This window comes from Python bivittatus, unplaced genomic scaffold, assembly GCF_059951505.1.
Source record: "Python bivittatus isolate LINGU-HERP-01145 unplaced genomic scaffold, Pbiv_v1 ctg000590_np1212, whole genome shotgun sequence".
In the NCBI taxonomy this organism is placed as follows: domain Eukaryota; kingdom Metazoa; phylum Chordata; class Lepidosauria; order Squamata; family Pythonidae; genus Python; species Python bivittatus.
Window position 1 is genome coordinate 30,042,257 of NW_028277086.1, and position 15,990 is coordinate 30,058,246.

The window sequence follows — 15,990 nt, forward strand, 5'->3', positions numbered from 1 at the left end:
TGGCCCTTCTAGGCATCCCGGCTGGGGAACTCGGTGCTCGGTGTGAAATCCGGGTCACCTCTTCCCCGCCCCCTGGAGCCGCGAGCCTCGGAGGCCAAGGCGGCGGCGGCGCTTCCCCAGAAGCCCCTCCCTCAGGAGGAAAGCGGCAGGTCAGTCTGCGAGGGGCGGAGGGCGAACGAGCGGGGGGTGGTGAGGCTGGACGGAGACCGGCCAGGGGGTTCCCTCCGCGGGCAGACCGGCTCCGAAGCGCGAGGGGGGTGAAAAACATGTCTTTTTCCGGACAAGAGAAATGCAACAAACGGCTCTCATTTCTTGCGTCGAAGAGCTAAACCAGTTGAATTTCTGCCTGCCATGGAACTTTTCCTTCCCCCCTTCTTTCCAGTTTTTCTGTGGATGAGGTGGTTGCGTTCAGTTTTATCCTTGGACAGCCCTGCGAGTGTTTGACCCAAGATCCAAGGGTGGGCTTGGGTGGACAATGGCAAAAGTCTTAAACAAAAAGCAGATTTAGGAATGAGAACACGATTCACCCATGTGGCTTTGCAGATACTGTACATGGAGACCAGAGGTTATAGTTTCAATTGATGTGGATGATGGAGTTTATTTTATTTTTGTAACGATGTCATTACACCAACTCATATAAATTATGATTTAACAGACATTCAGGAGCAACAAGACACCCTCTCACCCCAGTTGGTCCATTAAATCAAGGCTTCGCTGTAATTGTGTTTAGATACGTTTTAGAATCTTGTAAGCTGTCTTGTAAAGGCAGTGGGTCAAAATTAGAATATTTTTAATGAATATTTATGTAGCTCCCTCATAACGTAGTTATATGGGTGGCCTATAGCATAAAATAATGTAAGTTCAAAACGTAACATGATCAAAAGACATATCTATTCAGAAGTTCAATTAAAGCGAGCAAATTTTAAATTGGGTAAAAGAGTATAACATTGAAGTCTTGAATCTGAAAAAGAAACCTCAATTCTAGTATCATATAAACCTGGCCATGTTTTAAAATCTTGGAGAAACATCTATGTGTCTAAAATTGCTGAAACACATTTGTTACAAGCACAAGAAGGGCCATCTCAGTGGCAGTTCTTAAAACTTTGGAACCTTCTGTTGACTGGCAAAAATGTTTGGCTCATAAGCTGATTTGGGAATATGTTGGATTTGATTTTAACCATTGGTTCACTTGATCTTTACTTTGTGTGATTGTTTTATTATATTTTATTATTTGTGTTATTGCCTTTACTACCAGAATTAAAAATGCTTGAAAATCATGCTGCTTCATGTTACTGGTTCAAAAAGAGATTTATTCACAAGTAGTTGAAATTATATCTTCCACTTAGACTGCAGTCTTGTACAGTACCTTCTTCCTTGGCAGTAAGCAATGCATTTTATGGTATTTACTTCTCAGTATACCTGTACAGGTAGTCCTCACTTACTGACTGCTATTGGATTGGCAATTCCATTGCTAAGTGATGCTGTTGTACAGTGAAACAGCACATGATTGTGCTCGACTTATGACGTCAGTTCTCACTGCTGTCTTTAAGCAAATCACCTGCGGTCGTTAAGCACGACGTCATGTGACCATGACTTGCAACTTCCTGCTGGCTTCCCCGTTGATTTTGTTTCTTGGAAGCTGGCTGTGAAGGTCTCAAATGGTGATCATGTGAGCGTGAGACACTGTGACCATTGTAAATGCACACTGGTTGCCAAGCACCCGAATCACAATTACTTGACTTATGGGGATGCTGTAATAGCCATAAGTTCAAGAACTGGTTGTAAATATCCTTCTTCAGCACCATCATAACTTCAAACAGTCACTGAACGAGCAGTGTTTCTCAACCTTGGCAATTTTAAGATGTGTGGATTTCAACTCCCAGGATGCTAGAAGGGGAATTCTGGGAGTTGAAGTCCACACATCTTAAAGTCGCCAAGGTTGAGAAATGCCACTGTACTGTACAGGATTGTACTATTAAGGATGTTAATTCCCCAGTCAATATCTATCATGTTATTGGTGGCCTTGCTAAGAGCCATTCACAGTTTCACAGACCACATAAACAGCTCTCTGGTTTTCATTCTAGATTTGAAGTTTGATCACAGGAAACAATCTCTGTGTAAAGACTGCTTACTAGCTCAAGCCAAGCTTGGGGATGTCTCAAATATTGTTCCCAAGTAGGACTGACCAATGCTTACCCAGTCTACTTCCTTCCAATAAACAGCAACCTACAAAATGAGAGATCATGTAAATAGATTCATTCGTCATGTGAAAGAGTCCCAGTTCAGTCACTACTTTTTCTTAAAGCTAAACAAACCACTGTTAATCTAGAGAATCTTGGTTAGGAGAGTAAAATAAAATATAAAAAAAACTATCAGAGAATGCCTTGCCAAGGTAGAATCTGCCTGGGTGGTCAAACAGCAAGACAGCACCTGCTGAACATCCCTCCACTCCCCAAGTTTTTGTGGAGGCATGCACCAGTGACAGGTGTTTTGACTTGTTTGCCCTTTATATTATGGTTTTCACTGTGTATAGTGATTGTGTTGTGCCTAAGTGGTTGGGGCAACTTAGAAATATGGTAAGTAATTAAAATAATAAATGTTTTAAAAGATTCTTTTCACTTAGGATTCTATCTTTGGTTGCTGTTTTTTAATATGATACAGCACATCACCATGGACGGGATTTGCTGATTACTAAGGCTGTGTGCAACTTGAAAGGGATGTCGCAGCTTGAAGCAGAGGTTCCCTTCGAAGCACTAGATCAGAAGGCTGTTCTGCTTCAGTCTCACCATTATAAAGAGCTGCTGCTCATACACAAAAGCCCTTCCCATTAGAATGAAGTTACTGGCTAAATCAAGTTGACCCTCTCAGTGCTTCTAGTTGATGCAAGGTGATTTGATTTTCTGAACCAAAGAACTGCCTCATACCAGTTTGAAGTGATGCTTTCAGGTGGAGCTTCACTATGTTGCACAACTCTACCAAATACTACTATATATGGTGTTGGGTAGAAATTTACAGAAAGTTCCCATAGCATTTCACTTACTGGGATACCCAGTAGGATTTGTTTTGTTAAACTCAGAGCCAGTCTTTATATTGTATGTGTGTATGTACCCATTTCATTCATTACATGGCAGAAATATCTCAGACTTCTTAAATTGGTGACTTCTTAAATTGGCAAGAAAGGACATTCTAGTTTTAAATCACATATTCAAAGTATGCCCACTGTACAGTGCTCAGGCTTGATCCAAGAGAAATTGCTATAAGGATATTAAAGCTACATTGGGAGGCACATTTAATTTCCTTTCCAAGTCCATGATACCTCCCTTAAAATACTTCGTTAAGATAAAAATGTGAATCAGCTAACAAGGGCATAGTGTGAGTCGCTTTATGCCCTGTATCCTTATTAAAAAATGGGGAAAAATCAGTATTTTATCAGTCATGGAAATTAAATTATTTTGTGCACTTTTCTAAGTATGAATAAAAATGCTGTTAAAACATTTTGATGTTCTGCTGCTACAATCAGCAGTTTTCCAAAATTACTTTTCATTTAATTTAAGCAGTACTGTAGGAATGTATCTGCTTGTTTATCTAGGATTTATAAAAAAGGATGAGGTTTTGGTAACTGATTCATTTTTACAAATTCATCAAAAATGGGGAAGATTCTTATTTACTTAAATGTTAAAGAAGTTATGTGGATTTTATTAGTGGAAGGCTAAAAGTTAACCTTTAATGCATGAAGTTCCAAACTTGGAATGTTTATTGAGAAATGTACCAATAATAGGCAGTGCTGCTGGAGACTTTAGATGAATTAAGTATCTGAAACTACTTCAGCTTCTGTTAAAGCATGTTCATAAGTCATCATACAGTACTAAATGTCACAGTGACTTATTCAGGAACTTCTTTACATATCATGCTTCCAAACAGTCTGTTATCCCTTAACATTTATCACCTGTTCTGTAAATCAGGAAAAGAAAATGATCTTCCAAAATAATTTGCAGTGGAGAGTCCTTTGAGTTAAGAGATTTTGTGATCTGTCTCTCTCCAAAGTAAACAGTGCTGTAATAATTAAAGTATACTAGTTTGCTATAAAAATAAAGCTTTCTTACAATTTGGAAGTACAATTCATAATCACTAGTCATATGGACCACACACTATTTACACTGCACAATTCTATGGGCTGCGTAGTTTGGAAAGGCATGAAATTAATGGATATTTTTTTTACTGTACACCTTAAAGATGTTAAGTTCATATCTTTGAAGATAACACTACAGTCTGTTACAAAACTGCTCTAGAGTATCCAGAACTTTTAGAAGCCATGCTTGTAGTTACTGAGCAAACTAATATTTGCTCAAGCACTCTCTTTCAGCCCTAGGAAGAATGTAATGGCCAATTATTTCTGAAAAGTGTTCCCAAGAACACTGTATAGATTTGTCCATGTATTTGTGAGGGCTCAAGACTAACTTGAAGGTACCAAAAAAAAGGGGTGTCTGTGCCATTTGGTTGATAGTGAACATATTCATTACTACATTTTCACATATTTATTAAAAACACATGAATTCTGATCAATCTTAATATATTTATTCCAAAGAACTAGATGAAATTTTGGTATGACTACTATGTTTTTAGTATCCCTAAAATTAACCACGCATTTTATACTGAAGGAAAAGTTAATATTCACTTTTAGGCTAGACTCTGTCTCTACTAACTAAAAAGGCTTACATAATTTCAAAAATTCAGGTATCACTTCGGTCCAGTTCTTATAATGTAGAAGCAGTAGGTGGTGCTGGTAAAGGCAGTCTTTATTTCTCTTTATCTGAAATGAGAAATATAAGGTAGATTTGTGGACAGCAGTGGGATTAGTATTGAAATTTCTTTGGATTCAAACCAGTTGCCATTGTTGAACCATACATATAAAAGACCAGTTGAATTAAGTCTTAAGCATCTAGAAATATTAATACCACTAATTAAAAATTGTGGACGGGGGGAGTAAAATAAAATTTGATGCTTAAAAATAGAGGAAGAGTTTATAATTTTTTTTATTTTAAAATTCACAAATGCAGTAATTATTTCAGCTGATTGCTTATATTATGTATACCAGTAGTAGGAAAACATCACCATTTCCATTCATGTCCAATTACTATGTGCTCATTTCTATAAAGTTTTGATTGTATCAACTGAAAGTGTAGAGGCAGTACCAAGTTAGTTTTCAGGTTAGCTTAGAACTATATTTTAATACCCTCAAAGAGGATGAAGAAAAGGAAAAAAAACTGTTCCAAGCATACTGGAATAGGCAACTTTGTTATGAAAAATTTAAAAACCAGAACATATAATATTTGTTTTTAGAACTAAATAGAACAAATAAGGTTCTGGTAAGGCAGAATATGCTGGAGAAGACTCTTAAGAGTCCCCTGGACTGCTAGGAGGTCAAACCAGTCAATCCTAAAGGAAATCAACCGTGACTGCTCATTGGAAGGATTGATAATGAATCTCAAGCTCAGATACTTTGGTCACCTAATGCGAAGAGAGGACTCTTTGGAAAAGACCCTGATGCTGAGAAAGATTGAAGGCAAAAGGAGAAGGGGACGGCAGAGGATGAGATGGTTAGATAGCATCACTGAAGCAATGAGCATGAAACTGAGCATGAAACTCAGGGAGGCAGTGAAGGACAGGAAGGCCTGGCGCGATATGGTTCATGGGGTCACGAAGAGTCGGACATGACTTAATGACTGAACAACAACAAGGCAGAATATCCATTTTTTAAAAAGCTGTACTTATTTAATAATAATCTTTGGATTGCTAAAATGATCTGATAGGTATACAATTAGTATTAGGTAATATTGTTGGAGAATGCATCATCATTTCCCCAATGTCTAGCAAAGTCCCAGGGTACTTTTCAGTTGGGCACAGAAGTTCTAAATTATTACAGTCTATTCAGTCCTCTGACCATGGTAACATTTCTGCGTATAGGTAGTCCTCAATTGGGACCAGCAATTCTGTCGCTAAGCGATGTGGTCATTAAACAAAATATGTGACCACAACAGACTTACAACCTCACTTCCACCACGGTCATGAAGCAAGACATAACATGATTGTGACTTGCAATTTTACTGCTGGCGTCTCCATTGACTCTGCTTGTTGGAATCCAACTGTGAAGTGTGCAAATGGCAATTATGTGACCGCAGGATGCTGCAACAGTCATAAACACCTGCCAGTTGTTAAGCGCCTAGAACTCGATCACGTGACTGTGGGGATGCTGCAGTGGTCCTAACCACAAGGCCCAGTTGCAAAGTTACTTTTTCAGTGCACTGTAACTTTGAACAGTCGCTAAACAGAGTAGTCATTAAGCGAGGACTGCCTGTATGTGTAGTTGTTTCCCATATATAGATATACATACACACATACATACATACAGAGAGAGACACATATACATTTATTCCAATGTATAAACTTTGGAGTGTAGGAACTTTTATATAAATAACTTCTAAATAAAATAAAGGTAGTTCTCACTTAACAACCATTTGTTTAATGGTGGTTCAAAGTCACAACAGCCTTGGAAAGGATGCTTTACAGTCCATAAAGCACTTCTGGTTGTCATAAAACATTGCACTGTGTCCCCCCCAGTCATGTGGCTGCATTTCAGGCGCTTGGCAACCAGCTTGCATTTACGACCAGTTGCCAAGCACCCCGTGATCACATGATTGCCATTTGCAATCTTCTCTGCTGGCTTCCCCAGAAAGTCAAAGCAGGGAAGGTTGCAAGTGGAGAGGATGGAGGGAAACCTCTCGGTGGTGTGCAGGAACAAAGCTCAAATCCTGAAGATTTGAGCTCTGTTCCTCCAGCATCACAAAGGATTTCCCCTCCATCCATGGAGGAAAGGGGAAACCTCTTAGTGGTGTACAGGAAAGGAGCTCAAATGTGAAGATTTGGGCTCTGTTCCAGACCCACAAAATGTTTGTTCTTCGTCTGTGGAGGGGAGGACAAAACTCTCAGCAGTGTGTAGGAACGGAGCTCAGATCCTGAAGATTTGGACTCCATTCCTCCAGCCCCATGAAGGATTTCCCTTCTGTCCATGGAGGGCAGGGCTGTTTGAGGGTGAAAATGCTGTCTGCCAGGAGGATTTCACCTCTGCATGGAGCTGAAATCCTCCTGACAGGCAGCACTTTCGCTCCATCTGGGAACGATGGAGATTACTTAACGACTGCAACCAGGAGTGCCTGGATTGTGGTCGCTGAGCGAAGCAGTCATGTGGGTGTTTCGCTTAACGACCACTTCACTCAACAATTGAGATTCTGGCCCCAATTGTGGTCTTTAGGCGAGGACTACCTGTATTTTCTTTTATAGAAAATGAGAACATTAATGGAATCATGTGATTTCTACTTTTACCTGCTTCTCCAAATTTAGGTACAGTTGTTACATGTTCTGAAGCATTTTTTTTTCTTTTAATTGTAGTAAAAAGCCTAAATACCCCATGTAAAAAATAATAATTTAAAAAAGTTAATATTTTCAGAGAGTCAAGCATGGAAAGTTTTATAAATGTTAAGTAGTATTATCTATGCAGAGCAGTTAGCAAATCTAAGTCTATATTGTACTTTCAAATGATAGAAGGCATTTAATTGAAGCATATAGAAATTCGAAATATAATATGAAATTAATCTTTTTGAAGGTTATTTAAGCTAATGACATGGTAATGACAAACTAATTTTATAGTGATTAAGAGATGATATGTACAGGTAGTCCCCAGTTTAAGAACGAGTTCCGTTCCCAAGGTCTGTCCTTAAGTCAAAATTGTATGTAAGCTAGAACAGTATTATTGTATAATCCTGTATATGTACTATTGTGTAATGAATTCAAACCATTGTGTATTTAACTCGAATCATTGTGTATTTAACTCAAATTTTGCTACAGTAGGCTCCATTCTTAACTATGGGTTGTCTGTAACCAGGGTGTTCTTAACCCAGAGACTACCTTTAATTCTGGTGAGGCTTTCGTTGAGGCAACATGCCTGTCTTTCTTGAGACTGAGTGTATAAAAGTACATGTGCAAAGGACTTCATGCAGACACAGGCTTCTTCACTTCACTTCAGATACTTGATTCCCTGCATTCAGTAGCCAACTAACAGCACAACCCTCAAGAACTCTACATAGTTAAATGAAAGCTTTATTGAAAACAGAAACTATATTTATGCAAAATATCAACTGCTATAGAATCTGGGAATCCAACCATGTCTGTGTCTGTGTGTATATGTGCATGCTTGTGTGTGTGCATGTATGAGCCTCAGAATTTAAATCCTAAGTCTGTTTCTCCTGCTCTTTCATGGTAATGGACTTTTTGCTGCTCTGTTTCCAGACTAGGAAGTAGAGGGTACCTACACTGACTTTATATAATGCTCTTGTCTGAGGCTGTTAGCTGTACCAGCCAATATAGTGCGATTAATATAGACGGATAGGTACAGATACAGATACAGATAGATACAGATACAGATACAAATATATAGCCAGTTTGGTGGAGTGGTTAAGGCATCAGGCTAGAAACTGGGAGACCATGAGTTCTAGCCCCACCTAGGCATAAAGCCAGCTGGGTGACCTTGGGCCAGTCACTCTCTCTCAGCCCTAGGAAGGAGTCAAGGGCAAACCACTTCTGAAAAACCTTGCCAAGAAAACTGCAGGGACTTGTCCAGGCAGTCTCTGAGAATCGGACACGATTGAACAGATTAAATATATATTTGTGTGTGTGTGTGTGTGTGTGTGTGTGTAGCTTTGATGACACTTCATTAGCAACTGAATTTGAATAGAATACTCTGGGTTCCCTGGGGAAAACAATTTTAAAAATTGAGACAGAGGAAAAATATATTTAAAAATTAACAGGTCATTCTCCAGGAAAATATCATATTTATAAATAATATTTATTACATATGTATTCCCTTTGTCCTCATGCATTCATTATGTCAGGGATGAGAAACTCTCACTTTGCAGATCTTGTTGGTCTAAAATGCCCAGCAGTCCCAGCATGAGGGATATTGGAAGTTATAGCACAGCAAGCAGCCTTTGGTTCTCCCCTCCAGCAAGTGCACAACTTTATTTAATAGTTTTTTTTTAACCCTTTCTCCCCATCTTATTGGCAGGGGGTGGGGACTAGATGGCATCCAGGTGAATTAATCACACAGGCTGAGTTCCCCTTTGAAATTCCATATCTAATGTTTATGTTAATTACACTAGAAAGAGCTTTAAAAAATCTGCAATTGCTGTCATGCTCTCATAAGCTAAGGTGACTTGGGAATAGATCATGATATAAATGAAAATAGTATTCCTAACCCCTCCAGGCTTTGGCATCCAGACCCTATAGTGCATTTCTGTAAGACAGTGCTACCAATGAGATGTGACATTGATTGGCAGCTGGAGACACATTTTACTCTGTGATGATTATTGGCTGCATATTTCAATGCTACCTTATTGATATAAATGATGTTTGGAACTAAGACTCTTGGACAATATGTTTGAATCCACTGGCTTATTATTTATAGACATTAAATTATAAATTGCTCTATGTATCACAGACACAATTAGAAAATCTCACTAGTCAAATTTAGAATACCAAGAGGATCAGCTTGGTATTTTTGTTGTTGTTGTTGTTTAAGCTTTGCATTCTGAAGATCTTTAAGGCTTGCCTACATAGGCATTGGAGTGTGTGACCCTCTGGTATGAAACATTGTTTGTTTTCTGCTAATTATCCTTTAAAGAGTAGGCGTGAGTGGCAATGTCATTGGATTGGCATAAATTAGTTTATTACAGCAGAATTGCTGGGAGGGGGGTGGGAGGAATGACACTCTGGAGATTGCTTGAACCCATACATTTCTGCTAAAGTTTACAGGCCTGTAAATTTAAATGTAGAATTTTTGTAGGCAGGATGCATTGACAGATATGCTTAATGGAAATACATCTAGTTCGGAGCCTCAGAACAGGTCAATAATAATGCTTATATTGATAGCAGCAATGTAGGAGATGTTATTTGGTATTAAAGCTAAAATCCATGTTATCCCCTTAATCATAATTACATTAATATTGACAGGCCCTTGACAATACCCACTTTAGTATTGATAGATTTCTGTCAATAATGCATTTCTAAATAAAATACATTCATTCATAATTTGTATAATACACAGTAAGCAATGTTAACACATATCAGAAAAATATACCTATTTAATTAATGATACTCAACAATTTGTTGTCTTATAATGTGTGATTGGCAGATGGGAACCTTTATTTTGGTAAAATAAAAATACTCTTAGCATTTTTAAACAAATTATCAGACATATTTTAGGCGAATGGTATGTACCGTTTTCATTCTGAGAAGGAAAGCAGTATGATTTACAAGAAGATACAAGTCAGAAACATTTAAAATAGACTATACACAAGCAGCCATGCTCTAATATTTGTCTCCCCAGTATTTTATTTTCTGACCATGATACTTAAAGCATTTTTATTTGGGATTTAACATTCTAGTCTTAGAAGGGATGATTATCTCAGTAACTTGCAAGAAAGGAGTTTCTAGATTTCTCAGATGGAGATCAGTGTAATCAAAACTACTTAGTGACACTTAGAAGGACAGGAAGTTGTGCATCAGGAAGTTTCTGGTCCTGACCTTATCTTAGTCACAAATTAACTGACTTTGAGCAAGTCTCTCTCTCTCTTTTTACTCTTAGATTCCTAAAAGTAGATGCAAAAGACTATTTAATTCTAACATTTTTTATCTTTAGACATAAGTTACAGAGCATTGGCTTTTCAGTCGCTGCATCTAAGGACTTATTCTGCATGAGCTTTTGTGTTAAGGCACCTGTGGATGGTGCAGCAGATTTGTGACGAGCTGTTTCAATTTCACCTTCCAACCTGTCATTGTAAAAAGTTTCCAGAGATAGTAACAAATTCAAAAAATAAATAATTTAAATACAGGAAAAAAAATACTCTTATGCTGATAAATAAAGCAAGTTACAGTGTGTGTGTGTGTGTGTGTGTGTGTGTGTGTGTGTATGTGTATACCTGGTACTTAATAGAGCAGTGAGGATGCCAGGCAAGGCCACTGTGTAAAGTTATGACATAGGAAGAGCTACATAGCCTAGAAACTTTCTGATTATCTATTTCATATTTTATGTAAAATACATTCTGAAAAAGAAAATCACTATTTAATCTCATAACTCTCTGGCAGTTAATATGACAGCTTTTCACAGTGAATGCAAATTTGAGTGGAGGTCCATGCTGACATTGCATTTGGGGACATTTAAGGTGGTAGCCATCTTCTCAAGACTAGAGGTGAGAAGTTCTATTCAGGAACAATGTTCATCATGTAAACACATCTTAGGGTATGTGAAGTGGGAGGGACAATAGAAGATACAAGTAGCAGTGCCTGGTACAGGTAGTCCCTGTTTAGCAACCACAGTTGGGTCTGGCAACTCGGTCATTAAGCAATGCAGTTGCAAAGTGAAACCGTGACTTTGCTTGTGATCTTATTTCAAAGCTTTCCTTTGCTTTACAGACCTGTGAAGGTCATAAATGTGAGGATTGATTGTAAAGTTAGTTTTCATCACTGTCATAACTGCAAACAGTCACTAAATGAGGCAGTTGCTAAATGAGGACTACCTATATACAGATGGTATGGTAGGCAGCAATATTAGTGAGGCCTGTCTGGTCACTGGAGCCCCGAAGTAGCTCTAGAATGCCAGGTTTTAACACTAAATCAAAAGAAAGCACTTCTTAAGGAATCTGGGCCTCAACATTATGAAACTTGCATTTTAAAAGGGACTTAAAGCAATTTAAGGTCTTGTCAATTTAATGAAATAAAAAATGAGAAACTATAGACCAGTAATGTTCTTTCTAAAACAATAAAAATGGTTTATATAAACCCAAAGCTGTTTGGCTGTTACTACTCAATCACATGAATTGAAGGTGCACCTGAAGCGCAGACCTTGGGACTGCATGTAGCCCCTAAAAACTTTGAATGACATCTTACAGATTTTTAAAATTTGATACCAAATTGTAATTAATTTACAGAAGGGGAAAATGATTAAATACTTGTCTAGAGGGCAATTATATTAACTGTATTTAATTTTATTTAAGTCTAGATATAAATGGAATGAAATAAAATTTAATTTTTATCTTGCTACTACTATTGGAGTATAGCCTTCAGCATTTCTCTCAAAGGCCACACTCAGCCTTTGGCCTTAAAAAATGTTATGGACCTCTGACCTCTAATACCTGGGGTGGGGTAATGGTGATTATGAACATGCTATCCCTCAGGGAAGCTTGCCATGATTACTAAATTTATCTTAAATTTGAACATGTGCATTATCACGTGGAAGCCAGTGTACTGTACAGTGTACTGTACAGTAGTACAGTATTATGCACATGGAAACCAGTGTATTATCAGGATCTTGGTTCATATGAAGATCAACATATGTACAATTGAACATACAGATATTTTCTGGAAAAAAACATCAGCAGTGGAATTAACCAGAGTGGTCGTATGTTGACTGTTTTAGTTTTAATAATGCATGAATATGACTACTGAAGATGCAGATTTTAATGCCTTTAATCAGTGACTACACTGATGGTACTATACTAGTACTAACAATGCTGGACTATCTTAAACTTTACTCTGAACATGATTACATTATCTGATACATAATATCTAATTTTGTTTCTTGGAAAATAATAAACCATAAAAGCAATTCACTGGTTCAGTTTCTTTTACAACCATGGAGAATTCAATAAGAACGTACTAGCAGAAAAGAAAAATGGGATACAACTACCTTAAGATGTACAATTGTTAATTAGTTAGCCCTGAGAGGCTAAGTCCAGGAACTAAGTGATAACCAGTTCTCCATCATCTACATTTCTTCTGCTGCCATTTATTGTCCCATCTTGAAATCAGATTGCAACACTGTCCTGATTCAAAGAAATTAATCCCGCATTAGCCATAGTATCACATAGGTTCTGTAATGTTATAAATCTTCATGGTATATTGAATCTAAGATTCCAAGCAATGTTAGCAGGGATTTCTCAGGGAGAGTGATAATAAATACAGCTTGTCTGCCATTTCCTTACAGGGTGTGAGGTGATAGTGTGATAGCTGCATCCTCCCCCCAAACAGCTAACAAGTCATCATTTGGAGGGGTCAACTTTGAACTGAATGTTAGTTTTAGTTAAATAAGTGAGAATTTTCCCCAGACATTGGACACTGGGCACAGAACCCGCTATATACTGTACCTGCAACATGCCTACCTTGTCTTCTGCTTGGGTGTCTTTTCAAATCATGGTGAGGTGTGTTTGTAATTACAATCCACATTAAAAAAAAAAAACAACATTAAATTTTCATATTTGATCAATGATAGGCAGTGCTGTGATATTATAATACAACATTTTTGGAACTTAAATAGCTTCTTAGAATAATGGATTATGTTATCATTTTCCTTGCAACTAAATAAACAACCTGGTCAAGTCAAATAAAGAAGTTTTTAGAATAAAATGTTCTTTTGTATGGAAGATGAGAGACATTCAGACTATCATATCATACATAACTGAATACTTAATGATTAAACAATTGTTAAGTTACACATTATGCCTTTGAATGTAAATATTATTATTAAAGAGAGGTTAGATGAGTGTCAGTTGCATATATGTGAATGAACTAGAACAGCTGAAGATCCAGATTTAAAATCTTTGCTTCCCACCTGGTGAGATTGGGATAAGTTACATTTTTTTAGCCTGATGCTCTTGACTGGTCTAGCTCATGAAGTTGTTATCAAACTGAAAGGAATAAATATTGTAAAGGAAAAAAATGTAATAGAAATCATGTTGTTGAATTTATTTTTTGTTACAGAGGGCTCCACGTTGACCATGGCATTGAGGGACAACAATGGCAAGAAAGTGACTCCTGTCCTCAGAATCAGTCAGCTGGATGCACTTGAACTGAACAAAGCCTTGGAGCAGCTAGTTTGGTCCCAGTTTACTTGCTGTTTTCATGGATTTAAACCTGGACTCTTAGCTCGCTTTGAACCAGAAATAAAAGCATCTCTGTGGCTTTTTTTGTGGAGATTCACCATCTGTTCCAAGAATGCAACAGTGGGACAGGCTCTATTGAACATTCAATACACAAATGATTTATCCCAGATACAGAAATACCAGACATTGAGCAAGCAACAGAAATTATGGTATCTTATTTGTAATGTTGGCGGGAAATGGCTGGAAGAAAGGTGTTATGATTTATTTAGCAAACGGCCATTGGAATCATTCCAAAGGACAAAATATTTTATTAACTTAATAGTCAGGCTTCTCAGACTTTGTGAGTTGCTAAACTTCCTAATTTTTCTTCAAAAGGGAAAATTTGCTACACTTACTGAACGTATTTTAGGAATCAGGTCAGTGTTTTGCCAGCCACAGGGTGTCCGTCCAATTGCGTTTGAATACATGAACCGAGAACTCTTGTGGCATGGATTTGCTGAATTTCTGGTGTTCCTTTTGCCATTTATTAACATGCAGAAACTCAAACTCAGGATTTCTTCTTGGTCTTTACCTATTAGGGAAAGTTTCAGTAATGAAAATATGTCAGAAACAAGTAACAAGGAATGTTCTGTGTGTGGGGAATGGCCTACTATGCCTCATACTATCGGCTGTTCACATGTTTTTTGTTACTATTGTATTAAAAGTTGTTTCTTATCAGATATGTACTTTACCTGTCCTAAGTGTGGCACTGAGGTGCAGGATCTCCAGCCATTAAAATATAAGCTAGAAATGAAAGAGATATAACTGACTTACTGAGGTTTTCCTCAAACCCTAACAAAATAATTATAAGAATTTGTAAAATAATTCATACATATATTTCAGTTGGGTTCCCCCCTTCCCATATAATGTTGGTCTTGTCTTTCTATAATTCTTTCCCTTTACTATATAAACTCTTTTACTATAAACAGAGGTATTCTAATGCCATCATGTATTTAAAATTTAATAAACTTTTTTTAAATAAATAAAGTAATATTTAGTGCTTTTTACCTAACTTTTGCCTTTTTTCCCAAAATGTATGCAAGATCCAGAATATCTGAGAACTAACCTTTTTTTTTAATGCATATCCTATTCTAGATCAGTGGGAGGAAGAGAAAAATCTTACAGGCTACCCAGCCAAGTTATAAAAAAATGACAACACTTCAGTTTGCAACTTTTCACTTCAGGAAATGTTTCTTTAAAAAGTAACGTTCTGAGAGAGGAAATTTTAAATCTGAAACTCCTATTCCTATTAAATTTAACTTAAATAAAATCTTAATAGCTTATGTTTATACATATTGCCTATGGATCATGGAACAAAATGCCCACACTAAATACTAACTGCCATTTAGATGATAATCGATCATCTTCTTTCCTTGATAAATTATTTGGATGAATATACATTTCTATTTTTTTTTTCTAATCATTCAGAGGAAGTATATGTTACATTGTGCCAGGAAGTTGACATTTTCTGTGTGTGTGTGTGTGTATTTGGCCCTTCTTATTGGTTGTAGCCAATATAAACTGTCCTGTGTTTTTAAGCTAAATATTCTTTTCATGTCCTTTAATTCTGCATTCTGTGAAATACCTTGTTTATTCAGTGTAACTGTCCTCACACTGGCTATTAATTTTTTACACTCCCTTGTTTCTTACTTTGAAGAATTCATCTTTATTAAAGGGCAACAGTTCTATCTTGTCTTTCATCCCAAATCTTTTATCTCTTTTATCTAGCATTTTCTTGCATGATGTTCATAATCCTGTTTTTGGTTTATTTGGATATTTTTCTTGCTTTACTTTTAGCTTGTATAGTGTACCCATTATTTACAAGAGTGTTGAATTTCCTTTGGTTTGCTAGAGGCATCACTTATTTTGTCAGCCCTACTTATCAGTGACCTATTAACTGATCTTTTGTTGAGGGCCATGGTATGTTGCAGTATTGAGCTAACAATCTATGTTTGTCTCTTTT

The 15,990-nt window shown here is 37.1% G+C and overlaps 1 protein-coding gene across 1 annotated transcript; it reads left to right on the forward strand.

Annotated features, from left to right (window-relative positions):
• The first annotated feature begins 12 nt into the window (after positions 1-12).
• PEX2 (peroxisomal biogenesis factor 2) lies at positions 13-15,728 on the forward strand. Its single transcript, XM_007422048.4, has 2 exons — positions 13-149; positions 13,867-15,728. Exon 2 carries the CDS (start codon positions 13,884-13,886, stop codon positions 14,790-14,792), a length of 909 nt encoding a protein of 302 aa, XP_007422110.1. The 5' UTR covers positions 13-149; positions 13,867-13,883; the 3' UTR covers positions 14,793-15,728.
• Positions 15,729-15,990: the final 262 nt, after the last annotated feature.